General features: G+C 41.7%; 1 protein-coding gene across 1 annotated transcript in view; it reads right to left on the bottom strand.

Annotated features, from left to right (window-relative positions):
- LOC124775344 overlaps window positions 1–17913 on the bottom strand; it is a 29344-nt gene extending 11431 nt beyond the window's left edge. The window contains exon 1 of the mRNA XM_047250175.1: window positions 17870–17913. Coding sequence (XP_047106131.1) covers window positions 17870–17913 — 44 coding nt within the window. The remainder of the gene's footprint in view (window positions 1–17869) is intronic.
- Between the last annotated feature and the right edge of the window lie 3300 nt (window positions 17914–21213).

Below are 21213 nucleotides of genomic sequence, written 5' to 3'. Positions count from 1 at the left end.
GCACTCACACTGCAGATCCACAACTACACCATTTACTGGCCTTCCACAAAACTGCAACTCACTTAAATCCTGGTGCCAGGCATCTATATTTTGCCAAAACTCTGCAAAGTTGCTTTTAACTTATTTACAATCATACCCAACAGCAAATTACTGACAAACCATTTTGTGTGGCCAATGATTAAAAAAAATGCCTGTGAATGGGGATGTTTGTGACTTCAGTGTCAGCACTATGAAGTGGGGCAACATGTGCATGCGGAAACTGGGCAATTTCACAGTTCATCGATGAGATTTGCCCATGTCCACAATGATCTTGTAGGCTCCCTCCCACCTGAGGACAGTTACAGGCACCTTTTAACATCAGTGGAGAGATGTGCTTGATGGGTATAAGCCAAACACATAATGGATGATTTTGCTGAGGTAACAGCAAGGACCTTCATTGCCATATGGATAGCATGAGTCTGTTGACCCCACCACATCATTACAGATCTGTGCTGGCAGATTGAATCCGAATTGTTCCAAGAATTGTCCAACTTTTTCAGCATCCAGCATCATCACATGACAAGTTACCAGCACACCAGCAATGGGATGGTAGAAAAGTGGTATCAGACATGTGCCACCATGGGAAATGGACAGAGGTCTTCCCCTTGACCTTTAGGCTTTTGTACAGTTTATAAGCAGGCATCAGAGAATTATTATCAGAAATGGTTTATGAGGAGACATTACACATTACAGCTTGCACCACTGCCATCCACAGCAGAAATGCCACAGCAGGTACAACAACACCAAGATCACATAGCCTGCCTGCCTGCTTCATACCATGGCAAACACCCTATTGTTATCGAAAAAGCTTTGGGCAACTTCTCTGTGCAAATCCCATCAAATAGCTGCGCCAACCATGATACACCATTCCCTTCCCAGTGTTGTGATGAGGAGCCCTTGTAAAACAGCAAAACTGCAAAGGTTTCTATCGAGTTGTTCAATCTGGTGCGGGTACTGCCTTTGGCATTGACATTGGAAGCCTTACTGTATCTGAAAACACCTGTGCAGGCCTCTCCTGTGATTACTGAACCATTAGCCAGTAGCTACACAGTCACTGTAACAAAACTGCATCGACTTAATGCTCAGCATTCCACACAGTAACTGGGTGACAAATATCTACATCTACATCTACAAAAAGCTGTACACTCCAGGTGCTCCACACTATGGGAGGGGGAGGGGGGGGGGGAGGCAGAGAGATGGTAAGGGTGGGATGTTCAGGAGTAATCAGTCCAACAACTAGCTGTAGTGTGTGTTACCTCTTGTACAAGGCGTATCTTTGAAGTTAATCTCAGTGGTGAGTTATCTGTATTTGTGGATCTGTTTTTGTGTTGTTTAAAATAAAAAGTAATAAAATGTAGTTCTGTATGTTTCAATTGTATATACATTATTTTATGTGGTGTGCAAGCCTTACCTTCACTCATTATCCATAGAGATCCCATCTCACCCCTTAGAGTGCTAGACATGTTTCACACTAACAGTACATTTTGCCACAGAGTAGGTCCAAGTCACATCTATCCTAAGGCTGACTGACATTGCTCCAGGTATTTCAAAGTTATAGTTATGTGTCACCACTTTTCCTTCTCCAACCCCACAAGTATAGGTTCTAGGAGCACCTCATCCTCACAGTAACTGTCTCCTGATACTACAGGTGCATCATATGTGTACCAAGTTTGGATGAAAGTCTTGTTCATTTACATGAAAACTTCGGCAGGACTCAGCAGCAGCAGTAGCACCATTCTTGAAGATGGTAGATATGTGGATCACTGAAATGTCAGGCCCATATAGGATGATGGTTTCCAGTCATGTATCAGTTTTCAGTGCGACTCAGCAGCAGCATCTCTCCAGAAGGTGGTAGACAGCTGCATTGCCAAAACATTGAGTCAGGTTAGCCTTAATGGTATGATCTGGCAGCAAACTTGAGGAGATTATGAACACTCAATTATTCCCACATGAAATTTTCTCTCTGGAGCAGAATGTGTACTACAGTGAAACTTTCTAGTGGATTAAAACTGTGTGCCAGACTGAGACTTGAAATCGGGTCTTTTGCATGTGCAGGCAGGTGCTCTTTCAACTGAGCTACACAAGCACAAGTTACAAACTGTCCTCACATCTTTACTTTTGGCAGTACCTCATCTCCTATGTTCCAAACTTCACACAAACTCTCCTGTGAAACTTCCAGAACTAGCACTCCTCAAAGAAAGGGAATTGAGGAGACATGGCTTAGCCACAGCCTGGGGGATGTTTCCAGATGCAAATTTTCATTCTGCAGTGGAGTGAGCTCTGATATGAAACATCCTGTCAAATTAACACGGTGTGCCAAACTGAGACTTGCATTCAGGACCTTTTCCTTTCAAGGGCAAGTGCTCTACTAACTGAGCTACCCAAGCATGACTCATGACATGTCCTCACAGCTTTACTTCCACCAATACCTCAGCTCCTACCTTACAAACTTCACAGAAGCTCTCCTGTGAAACTTGCATGTAGAGCACTCCTGGAAGAAAGGATATTGCAGACACATGGCTTAGCCACAGCTTGGGGGATGTTACCAGACAGAAATTTTCACTCTGCAGTAGAGTGAGTACTGATATGAAACTTCCTAGCAGATTAAAACTGCATGCTGGACTGAGACTTGAACTCTAGACCTTTGCCTTTCACAGGTAAGTGTTCTATCAATTGAACTAAACAAACATGACTGACAACCTGACCTCACAGCTTTACTTCCAACAATGCCTCACCTCCAGCCTTCCAAACTTCATGTACTCCTGTGAAACTTGCAGTGAGAGCACTTGCAGGTGAAAATCAAAGGTCCCCAGTTTGAGTCTTGGTCTGGCACACAGTTTTAATCTGCCAGAAAGTTTCATACCAACAAACTTTCTATTGCAGAGTGAAAATTTCATTCTGAAAACGTCCCCCAGGCTGTGGCTAAGCCATGTCTCCACAATATCCTTCCTTCCAGTAGTGCTAGTCCTGCAAGTTTCACAGGAGAGCTTCTGTGAAATTTGAAAGGTAGGAGATACGATACTGGCAGAAGTAAAGCTGTCAGGATGGGTCATGACCTATGCTTGGGTAACTCAGTTGGTAGTGCACTTGCACATGAAAGGCATAGGTCCTGAGTTTGCATCTCAATCCAGCACACAGTTTTAGTCTGCCAGGAAGATTCCTCAATTATTTGTTCGATACAATGAAATATCTATCTTTCCTTGCTGTTTTTACCCTCTGCAGTATTACAGAAGTTACTCGTTGCTGTCCTGACATATATCTTACCATCCTGTCAGTCCTTCTTGTCGTTGATTTCCACATGTTCATGTCCTCACCAATTCTGTGTAGAACAACATAATTCCTTATCTTATCAGTTCACATAATTTTCAACACCCTTCTATAGTACAACATCCCATACATTTCCATTTTCTTCTGTTCCAGTTTTCCCAAAGTCCACAATTTACTTCTACTCAACGTCATGCTCAAAATGTACATTCTCAGAAATTTCTTCGTCAAATTAAGATTGATTTTTGATACCAATAGACTTCTTTTTCCTACATTAGTCTGGTCTTTATGTCCACATTGCTTCTACTGACATATGTTGTTTTGCTTCCAATGCAGTAGGATTCCTTCCCTTCATCTACTTAGAAGTCTCCTACTGTGATGTTAATTATATTGTTAATCTCATCTACAATATATTGTAGAACAAATAATGATCTTCAGAATGTAAAGAGTGAGTCTATGACCTATTGTTGTGTGTGTGTGTGTGTGTGTGTGTGTGTGTGTGTGTGTGTGTGTGTGTGTGTGCATTTAGTAGAACAATTAATTAAGATAAATGACAAAGATTCATTCAGTGTATAATGTAACATACAAGATAAGACCATGATATCCAGAGTAACAATGAATATGATAAAAAGGACCCAAATGTAATCTACACTACATGAATTTAAAATTTCTTGTAAATTGCTTGAAAAAAATCTGTATGAGTGACCTTCCAAGAAATATAGGTGTTGTAAATGAAACCACTGATGTCCTTGCTGCAGACATTGTGAACAATGAGAGCCCAACATGTGCTTTTCCTTCATGGACATCACCTACCATCCCTGACCATTGGCCATTATCGTAGGAGCCACAGGAAGGATCCTTTTTTACTATCAGCTGGGTTCTGAAACAAAGTTAGCTTTTATTCATTAAGTAATGTAAATGCAATCTATTTATATTTAAAATATCTACATATAAGCATTGAAGATTACTTTACAGTGGACAAATATATTTCAAACAAATCATGAAAATAAACAACTAAACAATCACAAGCATGGTAAAGTTGCTAACAGTTTGTTGTGTACATTTATGACATTTATGTACAGCCTAAGACTTTGACTCTGACATCTCTATACATATACTATTTCATATCATTCTAATAATTAACTTGTTCTTGTTCAAAAGAAAGTACAGAATTCATTCATTGGACACTTTATAGAAAAATAATCCAAATATGGGTGACACACTTATAACTGTCACATGGAATGGTGCACGTTATTTTGTAGGTTTCATTTTTGGTAGGTAATAAATTGTAATGTAATTGATAAGCATTTGATTTTTATGGTCTATCTTGGAAAGCTCTCTAGTGGTATATGCCTATCTTTAGGTACAGGAGTTGTTAATGGTGATGTAGTATAATACCCTGCAATGTAAAAGTGAGATGTATAATTATGACAAAATCTATTGTTTTCGTATACTCTTCAAATGGCAGCAATATTCAATCTAAGATAAAGAAGCTCCTAGAAAAATCAACAGCAGGAGCACCAGGGAAATCCAGAGAATGAGTCTGAGATCCAGAAGATATACAGCAAAATCATCATATGAAACAACAGCAGCAAGCACACGGAGAATTTGACTGGCAATGAGACAAAGATGAGTCACAATATGAGATGATGACTTTTTAAAATACTGTGGAAAAATGAGGAGAGATCCACCCCATATCTAAGTAACATGACCAAGGTAAATGATGAACAGTGTCAGTATCTTTACAAGATGTCTCCCTTCACAAGGAATAAGCCATTTGGTGTGTTGAAAGAAATAACAACATCTGTCTCAGTGGGACTATGTACTAGCAGATATGAGGAAGTTACCCTTCTACAAATCAATATATATATATATAGCAGTACAAATAAGATACTAGAATTGAAACCTTATTGTAGAAGTAAGAAAGTGGATGTAGTTTGTATATGAAAACACTGACTAACTGAACCTGAAATAGACATCTTTGTTTCTCAAAGTCATGCTGTTGCTAGAATAATGTGTAAAAAAAAAAATTAGATTGTTATCAATATAATGGAAGGAAACATTCCACGTGGGAAAAATTATATATAAAAACAAAGATGAGGTGACTTACCGAACAAAAGCGCTGGCAGGTCGATAGACACACAAACAAACACAAACATACACACAAAATTCAAGCTTTCGCAACAAACTGTTGCCTAATCAGGAAAGAGGGAAGGAGAGGGGAAGACGAAAGGAAGTGGGTTTTAAGGGAGAGGGTAAGGAGTCATTCCAATCCCGGGAGCGGAAAGACTTACCTTAGGGGGAAAAAAGGACAGGTATACACTCGCACACACGCACATATCCATCCACACATACACAGACACAAGCAGAGTCTGCTTGTGTCTGTGTATGTGTGGATGGATATGTGCGTGTGTGCGAGTGTATACCTGTCCTTTTTTCCCCCTAAGGTAAGTCTTTCCGCTCCCGGGATTGGAATGACTCCTTACCCTCTCCCTTAAAACCCACTTCCTTTCGTCTTCCCCTCTCCTTCCCTCTTTCCTGATTAGGCAACAGTTTGTTGCGAAAGCTTGAATTTTGTGTGTATGTTTGTGTTTGTTTGTGTGTCTATCGACCTGCCAGCGCTTTTGTTCGGTAAGTCACCTCATCTTTGTTTTTATATATAAATTAGATTGTTAGTTTGCTGTGGTGGTTTCAGTACAGAAATATGAGGTCATCATGACTTCAAAACAAAGAGGATAGGTGACTAGCATCGTGGAGTAGGGATGTGGAGCCACTGTGCTCTGGACACCAATTTGCACTGAGTGATGTTAGATGGTTGATGCCTCCTGTATTGTCCAAAGTTTAGTATATGTTTATTTAGACCTATTGGTGTTTTTGTGTCACTTACATGTCACCTACTATCAAACAGAGGTATGCTAACACAAATGACGCTGACATTATTTGTGAAATACCATTGTCTGTCATGCTATTGTGCATTAACAATTGATGCAAAGCTTATTCTGTTCATTGTTCCTTGCAGCCATAAGGCTACAAATTCATTGAGAGTAACCATAGTGGAGTGCACCCATTGACTTCATCAACAAATTGTGTGGAATATGGAGCAAAATGTGCGCATAATGTCATCTCACAAAATATAGTGATTGCGACTCAGCAGTGGCCATCACTGGAGTCTCTATTAGTGAACCCGCATGCCACCCCCATGTTGAGCTGCTTCAAGGATAGTCTGATTTCAGGTTTCGCACAATCAGATATAGTGCTGATAGGTCTTCTACATCAGCTGTGCTACTATTGCCAATGCCTGATGCACCCGTCTCATATGCACAACCTTTATGAAATATCGATGCCATGTTCCCATCTCCAACTACATCATGATTGAAAGGCCCAGAAGTAGTCATGTCTTCCCAGTCATCTCAGGTGGTACAACTGTTATCAGAATTCACAGGATAACACAGAGCTGCAGCACAATGAGAACTCCCACTATTCTGATCAGACTAAGTGTCATTGTGCTTCACAAAACAGTTGAGTGTGTATTTGCTTCACTAAACATTATCTATCACAGTTCAGAATTTCTGATCTTAATCTGTTATCTCACAGAACATCTCAAAGTAATAAGTGATGTTATCCTTTCCCCTCCTCCACTCAATAAGTCTGATGCAGCAAAAACATCACACTACATGAATTGCTCACAATCCTGAACAACAGATGTGGCGAGTCTTTTATGACAAGCAGCTCACTGAGGGAACCCCTTAAGAATTATAGCATTGCCTACATTTGGTAGTTGACCCCACACTAATGCCAGATCCAACCCTTTGGACATTATGGATTGTGAAACTTCCATCTCAGCTACAGCTTGCAATGACTGTGCATGAGATGAAACCACTTGACAAGAAATTGGCACTAGCAAACATATTATATTGAATCATTTGACACAGGCAGAACATCAATTTGGACACACTGCCCTCTCCACTCAGTCAGCCAGCAGGCACTCTGTTCAGTCATGCCAGCATCTGACATCATGCCAAGCTGACATCGCAAGCTCCCCTCCAAGCATTGGGCTGCTGACTGCACATGGTACCACAACAACTGTTATGAATGCTGTGCCCACTGACTGCACCCCCTTTCTCCCACAACTCTGCTGGTATCATGTACAGTACGTTGCATCCACACGCAACTGTCACTAACCCTGCTCATATCCTAATGACAACCACATGCTGCAATAGGCACACTGCCTCACACCACAGCATCAAGTCACCTCTCTTCTACCACACTGACTCTGCATGAGGGACGCCTATACAAAGACAGCAACACAGATGTCTACTTCCCCATTGACACAGGCTTGGATGTGCCTTGCCTCCTATTCAAACCATACACTACAATCTTCAGACTACAGCTGCATCTGACTAACAACACAGACATTCCTGTAAATGGCACATGGGATCTAGCAGTGCATCTTTCTGATATGCTACACTGCATAAGGACCTTCTGTGTCACCAGAGTGGTGATATGAGTAGACTTCTTCTACAAATTCCACCTCTCACTTCATCTCTACTGCCATGCTTTACAGCACTGTGCCTCACAGTAGTTCATCCTGGGGCTTTTTGGCCTGACTTTACCAAGAGTCGCAACCCACAGTTCGCCCCCACCTACAACCCATGTCATGGCATTTGCCAATAGCAGCCTTCTATACATGAGTATATTACCACAATACAACCAGTCAACACAGTTCAGAATCAACTATATGAGACTCATGTCAACTAACAACAATTATGCTCTGTCAATGGTGACCTGTGCCATTGCATACATGAAACATCCCTCACAACCAAAGTCTATGTCTCTCACACAACAATGTAAGAATGGCCCACATGATTGTGCCTGCACCAGGTGGTCATGCCTCACTGCCACAACTCACTGACACCACAACATGTGCTGCAGCTTAGTGCCAAACAGTACAGGTTAGTACAGTGCTACCTGCCTCGCCTACTCCTCTACAATGAGTCCAGTGCAGTACATCGAGTGACACACAAAAGGTTAGACTCTATCTGTGCACAAGTAGAAATGGTATTATGCACAATCACTGGTCTACTTGTTTGCTAAAGGCATGGTGTCTCACACAAGTTCTTCTTCAGGCAGCCAAGACAGCAACAGACAACAAGTTGTAAGTGAGCATCATCTGTTCTTCAATCAACACCTGAGGATTACCCATCAAACTGGTACTTAAAAGAAGACAGTTCTATGAGACTCTTTCGGGACTGCAGGGTACTTAATTCTCATATGATTCAAGACAGCTACCCTGCACCAAACATTCAAGATTTCTCACAATTATTCATGGGAGACACAACCTTTAGTGTAATTCATTGTCAAAAAGCCTGTTGTCAGATTCCCATGCACTCAGACAATGTCAGTAAAACAGCCATCATCACACCATTCAGACCATATGAGTTCTTGATGATTCAATACAGACCAAAAAGTGCAGCACAGACATGGCAACATTTCATTGATGGTATATTAATCAAGATTAATTGTTGCTATGCCTATCTGAATGATAGTTTAATTTTTTCAGCTGGCAGTCATGGAAGGAGTCTTGAACTAGTTCTTATCACCCTCCATGACAGAGGTGTCAACATCAATAATGACAAATCACAACTACAAAAACACAAAGTTACTTTCCTTAGTCATACCATCAATGCAGATGGAATCAAACCAGCTCCAGATCGAACTGAATCCATCTGCTTGCTGCCTCTCTCACAAACTTACCATGAACTCCTCAGTATTCGGAACTTTTATTGACACCATTTGCCACATGCACAAGCACAGACACCTTTGGCTGATGCCCTGGCTGGGGAAACGAAAAGTAATGTGGAACACAGAAATGCAAAAGGCATTCAATCACTGGAAATCTGTGGTGATGGCAATGTCCTTAGCACATCCCACACTGGGCATACAAATTTCACTATCAACTGATGCCAGTGACACAGCTATCGGCACTGTACTCCAGCTAGAGGGGGAAAGGAGGGGGGAGGAGGAGGGGGTTTACTACACAGCCTCCCAGATTTATCTCTAAGAAATTAACAGAATCTCAAACAAAATGGTTATCATTTGACTAGGAGTTATTAGTACTGTATGAACTGACATACGGCCAGGTGAGTCATGTACTGACCACATGTCCCTCCATATCCACCTCCAGTGCACCTGTGGGCTAAGGATGACATGGCAGCCGGTCAGTACCATTGGGTCTTCATGGCCTCTTTGGGCAGAGTTTAGTAGTGTATGAAGCAGTAAGGTAATTTTAGGAAGATACAGAGGGGCATCATATCATCACTTACACCGACCACAAGCTGTTAGCAGAGGCAATTCAACAACTGTCAGTGACAGTCAAACTACTGTCATTTGGATTTAATTGCTCAATACTCATCCAACATCCAGCACTTGCAGTGGGAAGACCACATAATGGCTGAATACCTTTCTTGAGTGCACACAATCTCCCTCACCTTGGATCATGCAGTGTAGACTCTATGATTGCCCACACAACATTGTGCACCTAGGTTCCTGATCTATTATATGGCTGGTCACTGAGTGATTCATTTGAACAGATGTTTGATGTAACTGCTGCACCTGAGCACACACAAGCTTTGACTGTCAATGAAGCAAGGTGGGTTGACATCCACAGCCACTGCTTGGCAGTTCTGAAATACCATTCGGGTGCTTTTTCCACATGCACGTAGATCTTGTGGGACCTTTACTAGAGTCAGAGGACTACAGACATGTCATATCCATGGTTGACAGTGTTTCACACTGGGAAAAAGCTGTTACACAGCTTGGATATCACATTTTGGTGGCCCAGATAATATCACCATTGACCAGGGATTCCAGTTTGAACTGGTACTCTTCACAGCCCTTTGTAGCTTCTGCAGCAACTCTCACCAATCCACCACAGCACACCATCCCAAAAGCAATGACCTAGAAGAGTGATAGCATTGCGTGATGAAGCTCTTATGTGTCATAGGGGCGCATGGACTGAAACTTCCCTGTGCGTCCTCCTCAGTACCTACACGTGGTGAGGATGATCTGCAAGTCTCACTTGCAGAGATACTCTATGTTGAGATATTAAACCAGCCAGCTGAATTTTCATTACCAACAACAACTCCTGACCCATTGCACCTTCTCTCAATGGTGCATAGTGTCAAGAACCATATTTGTAATTCGCTGATGCCTCCTCCATCCACGAACACTGCCCCCAAACCGACCCTACACAAGATACTCCTAAATTGTTCACACATCATTTTCTGTGATGATACTGTATGGATGGCATTACAATCACCTTACAATAGCCCATTTCAAGTTGTCCAATGGGGAACTCATATCATTGACATTGAGGTCAATAGAAACACCACCATGGTCTCAATCAACAGACTGGAACCAGCATGGACACTTATCACCAAAGATGACACAAATATCCCACAGAATCATGACAACTCAAACATCTCTCGTACAACAATGACCTATGGACAGAAGCAAAACACACAAACAAACAGCTTCACAAATCATGTCCAGGGCAATCACTACCTTCTACCTACTGATGATGGTGGATTTTGCAGCAATGTCATCAGAGCTCTCACTCATAGGTGACCTAATGATCAGTCAGCCCATTAACAACTGGTGGATTTTGCAGCATTGTCATCGCAGCTCTCACTTGTGGTAACCTAACGATCAGTCTACCCGTTAACTCCATGACCAGCTTGCCTAATTCGAATATGTACCCTAATCACCCCACGATAACTGACAATTCAACACGGCTTTCAACAATGGAATGAGTCAAAGCCACCACTCCCACCTCCCACTACAGTCAGTCACGTCACCTTCCTTCTGGGTTTGTGCAGCACAAGATGTACACCAACTCCACTCTACAGCGAGCACTGCCGATCAACAACCTGCATGCCTTGCAGACTTTGGTTTTCCACCAGATCACCCAGTGCGCCACACTCAGAGGGAGAGGGGGGGGGGGGGGCTGCTCTGTGGGACATTGTGAGGAAGAGAATCACCGACTAGCACCACAGAGTGGAGGTGTGAAGCTCCTGTACCCTGGACACCTGTTCACACTGAGAAGTGATGTTAAATGGTGGATGCCTCCTGTACTGAATAAAGTTTAATAAATGTCTACATAGACCTATTGGTGTTTTCATAACGCTTACATGTCACCTACTACTACAGAAGCATAATTCCATAGAAATGTCAAATTCTGACATGCAAATATCAAGATTCAAATTTTCACTCTAAAGGAGAGCTTCTGTGAAGTTTGGAAGATAGGAAATGAGGTACTGGTAGAATTGAAGATGTGAGGATGGATCATGAGTCATGCTTGGTTAGCTCAAATGGTAGGGCACTTTCCTGTGAAAGACAAAGGTCCTGAGTTCAAATATCTCGGTCTGGTACACAGTTTTAATCTGCCAGGAAGTTACATATATCAAGATCTTTTTTCAATATCCCAAGGTCATTAAATTTATTCAGTACAAAAAATGCTACTCATAAAGAAACCTGTTTAGATAGGATAGATGTTAGAAATTGAGAATCCTTATAAATCTGAAAGAAAATTGAAAATATGCCTTACTGGCCACTCCTTCAAATAAGAGTGTTGGAACTTTAATAGTGGCAACTATTTATTTACAGCCCATACAAAATAGATACGTGTTTCAAAGTTTTACTGACCTTCAAAGTAGTCACCAGAATTGTGTATAACCCATTGCCAGTGATGTGGAAGTTGTAGGATACTCTTAGCAGCACCAGTTGTGGTGACAGTTCAAGCAGCACGATCTATTGCCCGACAAATCTGAAGCAGTTCTGAAGCAAATGCCATGAAGTGTTTCGTTCAGTTTAGAAACTGAGTTGAACTAATGAGGGCTTAAGTCAGGGGAATGCAGTAGGTAGTATAGCACTTAGAAGCCCCATCAATCAAATAAATCAGTAACAGCTTGCACTGTATGTGCTTGAGCATTATCCTGCAAAGTGATGGTCAAGTCCTGCAGAAAGTGTCATCACTTCTGTCTCTAAGCTGGTCATAGGTTGTGTTCCAAAAATGAACAGCATAGAGACAGAAGTGATGACGTTTCCTGCAGGATCTGACCATCATTTTGCAGGACAATGCTCAAGCACATACAGTGCAAGCTGTTACTGATTTGTTTGACTGATGGGGCTGCTAAGTGCTGTACCACCTACTGCACTCCCCTGACTTAAGCCCTTGTGAGTTCAGTTTGATTTCTAAACTGAAGGAAACACTTCACAGCATTCGCTTCAGAACTGCTACAAATTCGTCAGGCAATAGACTGCACCACTTGAACTGTCAACACAACTGGCACTGCTAAGAGTATCCTATGACTTCCACATCGCTGGCAATGAGTTATTCACAATGCTGGTGACTACTTTGAAGATCAGTAAAACTTTGAAGCACATATCTCTTTTGTATGAGCTGTAAATAAATAGTTGCCACTATTAAAGTTCCAACCCTTGTAACATGATTATCTACATTCAAAGACTGAAGGTTGCTGTTAGCTCCAGGAGAGGGGCAATGTTATTGGAACACAGGCCTCTGTTCGTATGACAGATAGATACTGTTGTTTTACAATAAATATCATGATGGTTATGTAGATATAATGCTAGTAAGGGGAGCTAAATAGCTGGTACATAGTGTAGCTAAAGAAGCAGCAGTTTTCCTTAAAAATTATGTTTTCTGTTAATTTGCTATGTTAATCAATGTAAATTGCTTTGGTAATATGTCCCTCGACTTTTTCCACAACCAGTGAATGGTGAATAGGATCAATGGAAGATGAGGAATGAATGGATGACTAAAGATATAAAGATATTCTGAAAATATTCTAGTTACTCATTATAGGTTCTTCCATTCATAAATAAATGCTAACTCAGATTTTTTTCCCCCTAGTATCCTTACTGCTTCTAGAGCCAAACTGATTTTTGGCCAGGATTTTGTTTGTAATCTTCTATATATATGGTGTCCATAAAACAATGCCCCAGTTATAAATTTTAATACTATCAAAAGTAAGCATTATAGAGTGTTGGTTCAAGCCTACAATTAAAGAGAACTCAAACAATTATAGATAAGTGCACATGTGAATACTGCTTTGTTGTTTTCCCACTTGTAGAGTCACATACATAAAATGGCAATGTCTGAGCATAAAGTAATTTGTGTTCTGCAGTTTGCTAAGAGAGAATCTGTAATTTCAGAGCATGTGAGTGTGAGTGCACTGAGGGTGGTGTCACTATGGGTGTGTACTTAAATCAACTGCCAACTTATCAGCCCAGGCTAAACTGCTAGGGTTACATGTAAAAGCATGCACATGGCACGGTCTTCACCACACTGTCTATCAGCGATTCACACTATATATGCATTGAGCAGCTCTGACTCACTCTCACTATGTACTTTAAGTTTGTACCACTCATGTCAGTTGTCCTGTGTATCAATTATATTGCACCTTCTGTTTGATTTTTTTGTCTTGTCAAGTCTAGAGTCATGAGAGGTTTATTTTCATTATTGTTCAGAGGTGATGAATAAAGCCATATTTGCATTACTTAGATCAGTTTCATGTATTTCTTGGTTAGTACATGATTGAAAATGAGTTGGAATGGTTTATACATGTGCAGTCTTTAAGCACAGTTTCATCAGGTTTAGTCATTATGGATTCCATGCTACCAGCCCTGATTGAACAGCTTAGGCCTACTTCAGCAGTGTCCACTTTATCAGCTTCCATTAAGACATAGGGTACTGTTCCTCCTGTCTATCCATCCACATTTCCTCTGTATGGTGTTTCAGGTGAGGATTGGGAAGCTTACGAAAGAAGATACAGAGAGCATTTTTTGGATTTCGGTGTGACAGACACAAATTTGTGCAAAGGCTTATTTCTCTTGTGGATTCCATCTAAGGTGTATCAGTTGCTGTGTTAGCTTGCCCCTTTACAAGAAATGGCAGCTCCTATCTTTGATCACATATGCAGTTTATTGTCCAGCTACCATTCCAAATGAACATGTCATATCAGCATAAGTCGAATTCTGCCAATGCCATAAGAAACCAGACCAGTCATACAGGACCTGGGCAGCCAAATTTCACAGCCTAAGGCATAAGTGTCAGTTCATTAGTGATGCACATAATGACACTTATGCAGAGTCTGTTTAGCTCTGGAAATGAAAGTACACCAGAAGGCTTTAATCTGTGAAAATGCCTGTTGGCCAAAGTTTTGCAAATAGCACAAACTTTTGAAGTTTCTCAGGTGGTGGGAGACCAATCTGAAGCATGGGGTGATGTGGCAGTAGTGTCACAAGATGTGCCCACTAGTACAACAGATGGCTTGTACAAGAAAGCGGCAGTGGCAGCAGTAAAAATGTGGGCCCAGCACCGAGCAGATCAAGGCCAGCCCAAGCAGCTGTGACTGCTACAGTGTCAGTGTCAGTATTCTCTCTTCTATCTTGTCCTTTCTGTTTTGTCTAGCACAAAAGTTCAGCATATCCTAAGCACTGAGATACATGTAATGCTTGTCAGAAGAAAGGACACATCACCTCTGTGTGCCATTCACCACAGGTTGCTCAGGATATCATCATGGACAAAAACTGTGTGACTCCAATGCTTGTGACTTCTCCCAAGTTATTTACTAAGTTAAGTGTTTTTCATCAACTACTCCAGTTACAGGTTGGCACAGGTACTGTGTCATCAACTACTCCGGTTAAGGTTGACGCAGGTACTGCCGCCATGGTGTTATTGAATTCTCAAACCTATGTGAGTTTATGCTCATCACCATTGGCACCATTCACACAGAAGCTAGTCACTTATAACAAACCTGAAGATTACCCTATGAGGATAATTTATGCCATCTGCCAATTACAGGTCAGTGGTTTGCTCCATAACATTTTTGGTGGCTGCTGATGCCAGTGTTGAGAACTTGTTAGGATGGATGCATTCGTTCATTTGAATTTTCTATCACTGAAACAGTTAATCTTGTGTCCAATCAGGTACTGTATTCACAACTGGAAACACTGTGTGATGAGTTATTGGACTTGTTTTCAGAAGGTATAGTGTGTGCTATGAATTTTTCTGTTCATATTTCTTTGAAATCCATGGTTCGGCCTCATTTTTATCATGCACGTCCTATTCCTGTCATATTGAATGATCAAGAGAAAGCAGAGTTGGGCAGACTTCAGTCTGTAGGGATGGTGCATCCTGTTACAGCTAGTGAATGGTCGCCTCTGCTGGTTGTAATTCAGAAGTTGTTGGGAAAACTTTGCCCCTGTGGTGACTTCAGTACTACTGTCAATGCACAGTCGTTCATGGATACGTATCCTCTCCCACTCCAGAAGGAACTGTTGGGGAAAATACTGAGGGGCCAGTACATTTCTAAAATTGATTTGTCTGAACCATATCTGCAGACTCCTGTGGGTGCGGAGTCTTGGTGATTTCTGGTTTTGAATGCTCCTTTTGGTCTCTATCAATATTTGCAATTTCCTTTGGGGGTGGCTAACAACCCTGCTATATTCCAATGATGTTTTAGAGCAACAGACTTTATCTGTCTCAGGGTGCATTAATTATTGGGATGATACTGTTGTTATGGGCTCCTCCATGGCCAATCACTTGAAAAATTTTTGCGCTTTGTTTTCTGTCTTCCAGTCCACAAGCTTACGGTGTAACTTACAAAATCTCAGTCTTTTTGACCTTCTATTGTTTATTTGGGGTTTAAGATCTCATGGGATTGGTTGACCCTCTGCTACACCACATTCCCGCTGTTATGTCTATGACTCGTCCATTGTCCATGAAGGAGCTTCAGGCCTTCCTAGGGAAGATAGCCTACTACCAAAAAATCTCTCTGAGGTGGGTGGCCAAATTGGCCCACCTGTTGCTTGCCTTTTTATGCAAGAATTTACCTTTTTGCTGGCGTCTGGATTGCAAACATGCTTTTCAAATGTTGAAATCCGAACTACTCTTGGTCCGTTGTTTAGCTACTTTCTCTCCAGATCAGCATGTAATTTTGGTGCACCCCTAGGGCACTGATAAGTCAACGGCTCTGAACAACCTGTTGATTTTGCCTTTCAATCTCTCACCCACCCAAGCAGCATTACTCTCAGGTGGAAAAATAGGCTCTTGACATAGTCTATACTCTCCAGGAATTTCATGTTTTTATGTATGGCTCCAAGTTTCACCTTATTACTGATCATAAATCCTTGGTTTCCTTGTTTAATCCTCATACTTCCTTGGATGAAAAGGCAGTACACCACCTACGATGCTCGGCACTGTTCTTGTCTCACTACAATTATGAAATCCACTTTCAACCTAAGTCTAAACATGCCAATGCAGATGACTTATCCATCCTTCCTGTGGATCCTGAAATCGATTTTGATTACGAAAATTGATTTGCATCCATAATGCTACTGAAACACAGTGGTTGAGGGTTTCCCTATTATGATCTCGGACATAGTGGCTGCCATTGCTACTGGCCCGGTTCTCCATTATGTGGTTTGGTTTGTTCAACAGGGCTAGCCAGATAAACTGCCAGGTCAGGCTTCAGACTCCATGTGCAATTATTTTTCCATCACCTCTCTGTTTTTGACAGTGTTTTGTTGTTGCCCAAGGAAGATCTCTCTCCCAGAGTTGTTATTCTTGCCACACTATGGTGCAAGATTCTACACCTTTTCAACCAGGGCAATTTGGGAGTCTCATGCACTAACTGCTGGCTAAGAGACATATTTTTTGGCCAGGCATTGATGGCAAAATTGTCCATTTTGTCACATCGTGTGAGCAGTGTGCCCAACAACAGGCAGTTCCCAGGACATCTCTGTTCCCCTTCCCCACTCCACACCACCCATAAGAATGCATTCATATACACTTTGTAGGTCCCTTCTTGAATTCATATTGGCTCTTGGTTGTGGATGCATTTTCCTGGTTTCCTTACATTCTCTGACATGCCTTGATGTCAGTTGAGGTCACAATTCATATGCCTTTGAGGATTTTTTGTATTGAGGGCTTGTCTTGTACCTTAGTTTTGGTAATGGGCTCCTGTTCATTTCTCACACCTTTCAATTGTTTGGTTTCTGTCATGGCATTTATCCTGTTTATAGCTTTGTCATTCTACCCTAAATTAAATGGTGACATGGAACAGGTAGTGTGTACATTCATGTTCGAAATGAAGAAGTTTGATGCAGATTCTTAGCCAAGCAATGCCCTTCACCATTTTCTGAGCATTTATCACTTCATGCCTATTGTGAATTGGAGCCCAGCTGAGCTGTTTCATGGCTGGCATCAACACACACACTCCTACACTTTCTGTGGCCTTTGCCACACCTGACACGGTCAGGTTCATGCAGCTGTTTCATACCAAGATCGTTGATGTGGACACAGGGGTTTGGTCACTGTCCCAAGTTGATACGAGCCACTGTTGTCTCCCAACAGGGATTCTGTCTTTGTGACATCTGTATGTATGACCGATGGGCTGGTGGTGTGCCACTTTCATCAGTTGTACCCCTGCTCACTGCTAGAAGCTACCGGTTCAAGAATGTGGTCCCCATTATCACAGCTTACCCCTTTGCCCTCTGCCTTGAGCCCATTGATGCCTGCTGTTGCATGTGTTGTGCCTTGGGGTTCCAGCTTCCCGGCGCTTGGTGCCGGTCCCACCAACCTCCCCTATCGCCCCTCCTTTCATACAGCTCAGTGTTGCACAACAAATCATGAGCTGTGACTCACAGAGATACCCAGAGGTGCCTCACACGGAGAGCATCCCAGAGTGCTGCTGAGAGCTACAACACCAAAAAGAATTGCTTCTCAGCTTTTGGCAAGATCCATGTGCATTTTTTTAAGGGTAGGTGGAGGGAAAACTTTATTTATTTTCTATAATAATGGGTGAAATCACCAACTACTTTTATTTTACTACAATTGTCAACACCTTTGACCCATACTCAGACACAATATGATTTCCAATGTCTCTGTTGTAGGCTTCACAAATCTGAATATAGCTCTCAGCGGCACTCTGGGATGCTCTCTGTGTGAAGCACCTCTGGGCATCTCAGTGAGTTGCAGCTCATGATTTGTTGTGCAACACTGAGCCGTATGAAAGGAGGGGCTTGGTGGGACTGGCCTCTAGTATTACTAGGCATCATGCATGCTAAAAATCCAAGGCGGGAAGTTGATTAGGTGCCAGCAGTGTGAGTTGCAGTCTGTTGCTGCATCCTGCTGTTTGGGTTGGGTCATTTTCACTGGCTCCCTTGCCCTCATCGTCTCAGCCATTGTCACTGGTGGGTCTAACCTCATCTCCTCGGCATGAGGACTTGCCTGCTTATGGTGATTCAGAGATGGAGAATGGCACCCTCCTCCTCGGTATTGTCATCCAGGGCCATGCAGGCCCAGTCCCCATATGTGTGCCTTTGTCTCTGCACATTCCTGATCTATGCTCCAGTGCCCACCCAGCACATTGTCCCACCTGCTTGGTCAGCACTGGCCACTCCAGCTCCAATGGATGCGATCTTGTCAGGTCACCGGCATCTCTTCCTCACCTCACTCTCCTACTGGCGACTCACACCTACATACACATGGAGCAGCACTGACTCTCATTCACTACATTCTTTTAGTTTGTATCACTCACAACAGTTGTTCTGTATATCGCTTACCTTGCAACTTATTTATGATTCTTTTGTCTTGTTACACATGGGGTCAAAAGAGACTTATTTCTGTTATTGTTCAAAGGTTGTGAATAAAGCCATATTTGTATTTGTTGGATCAGTTTCATGTATTACTTGGTCACTACACAGTTCATTGTGTATTTCACTTAAAGTTCATATGTAATCCCCCATGTGGCAAAAACATCTACCAGTGGTATAGTTACCTAAAAAGGACTTGATGTAAGTGTAAAGGGAAAAACATGGGATGATCAAAAGTATCTGAAGAGAACGTTGATCAAGTCAGAGTATCTTACCTTTGAAGTCCAAGGAAGTCTGTTTGGAAAGCAAGCCTTGAACTTCACTTGCCAACCAAGGATGATAGTGCGGAAAATTTCAAAAAACTGTTTACACATGTGTTGACTTTTTTTTTTTTTTTTTTTTTTTTTTTTTTTTTTTTTTTTTTTTTTTTTTTTTTTTTTTTTGATGCTATTATAACAGGGGTGGCTTATCTGGATAGGTTGCAAGAAAGCTGGTGTATGCAAAATCATGGTCTCTAAGTATATGCCTGTTGCAAGGGAAGTGTTCCATTTTCCAGAGGCTGTTTGTGGGATTTACCATTTTTACACTGTCAAGTAAGCAGCTTCAAATAACCTCATAATCAAAAATGGAGTTGGCAACCCTCCAGCCAGACGGACACATGTGTAAGAGGCTCTCACTAAGTTAGGCGATTAATACTGAAATAAGAGCTAATTTAGTTAATATTACATTTTAGACTAGTGCATTTACTTCTTATCTAATCCATCTACTGAAGGTTTCACTTTTCTAAACGTAATTCAATCTAAAAGGAAGTATTTCATAAAGGCCAGCAGTCGCGAGTTTGTTTATACACTTAGGCGTAAATTTCGTACAAGCGTAGATATTTCTTTTTGACTAGACTTAGCGCTTCAAAGTTAAATTAATTCGTGTTTCTCATTCAGAATTTGTGTGGTTAATTAAAAGTTCCTGAAGCAAGTTTATAATTTGTTTACATTAGTGTTAAGTTACGTATTAGTACAGGTTACGAAACTATTGTGTTGTTGAAGTTATTTTCTGCTTTTGTGGTACGTTTTACTATCAAACCATGTGTGACAAGTGTGGTGGTTGCCGTAGAAATTTGAAAGAGGGGGTGTTCTGTATAGACTGTAGGTTGTGGTTTTATTGGGGCAAGTGCAGCAGAGAAGAACCAAGGGTAGATAATGAGGCTCTTCCATGGCAGTGTAGGTTATGTATAAAGGACAGAAAAATCGAGGAACAGGAGGCAAAGATTTGTGCCCTTAAGGCTGAATTAGAAATCATGAATTTGGAATTATTGAAGCTAAGGGAGGAAAAGGACTCTGGGTGCGGGAAATGGTAGCAAGCAAAGGGCGAAAAAGGGAAACAATTGATAGAACTTCTGAAATTCAGTTAGCAAATCAGTTTGGCTTGCTATCTGAAGTAGTGGAGGAAGGGCCTCATTCAGATGTAGTTGAATGTAGGTTGAAGCAGAATACTAGCTTAAAGAAAAAAGATAGGTCAGCATCAAACCAGAATAGTAAAAGAAAAATTCTGCTTATAGGTAGCAGTCTTGGGAGGAGTGTGGGCCAACAGCTTCAGGAGAAATTAGGGACAGAGTACCAGGTCACAAGTTTTGTGAAACCAAGTGGTAACCTTAGCCAGGGGACAAAAAATTTAGGTCAGCTATGCAAGGACTTTGAAAAGGAAGATCAGGTAATTATAGTTGGGGAAGTAGGAAACAGCCTGGTTATGAATCCAAGATATAGTATTAGGAGTGACCTGGATAAAATAGGAGCAGAAACTGGGCACAGGAATGTGGGGTTTGTGGAGGTCTTTCAGCACCATGATCAGACCTGGGTAAACACTGCTGTAAGGCATATTAACACTGAGCTGAACAGAATGCTCCAGACACCGGCAAAGTCTCACATGAGTGTTGTTCCAGCTGATGCTATTGGTAGGTGGCCTGCACCTTAACAGGAAGGGGAAAGATAAGTTAGCTTCTCTATTAACAGATACTGTAAGGGGGGCCGCAGTCACACAAGGGGTGATCCCTGTGGTTATTGGGACCAGGCAGACAGGTTTTTTAGCTTAAAGCCAAATTCCAGACAGACAACAACCAAGGAAAATAGAAGAAAAGAAACTTCATGCACAGCAAATAGGGTAAAGCTAAGGATGTTATCAACTTACTTCACCAAAATATCAGGGAAATAAAAAATTAAGTAGATGAGCTGATAATGT

This window comes from Schistocerca piceifrons, chromosome 2 (assembly GCF_021461385.2).
Source record: "Schistocerca piceifrons isolate TAMUIC-IGC-003096 chromosome 2, iqSchPice1.1, whole genome shotgun sequence".
NCBI classification, from domain to species: Eukaryota; Metazoa; Arthropoda; class Insecta; order Orthoptera; family Acrididae; genus Schistocerca; species Schistocerca piceifrons.
This window is presented reverse-complemented; position numbering and strand designations above follow the sequence as displayed.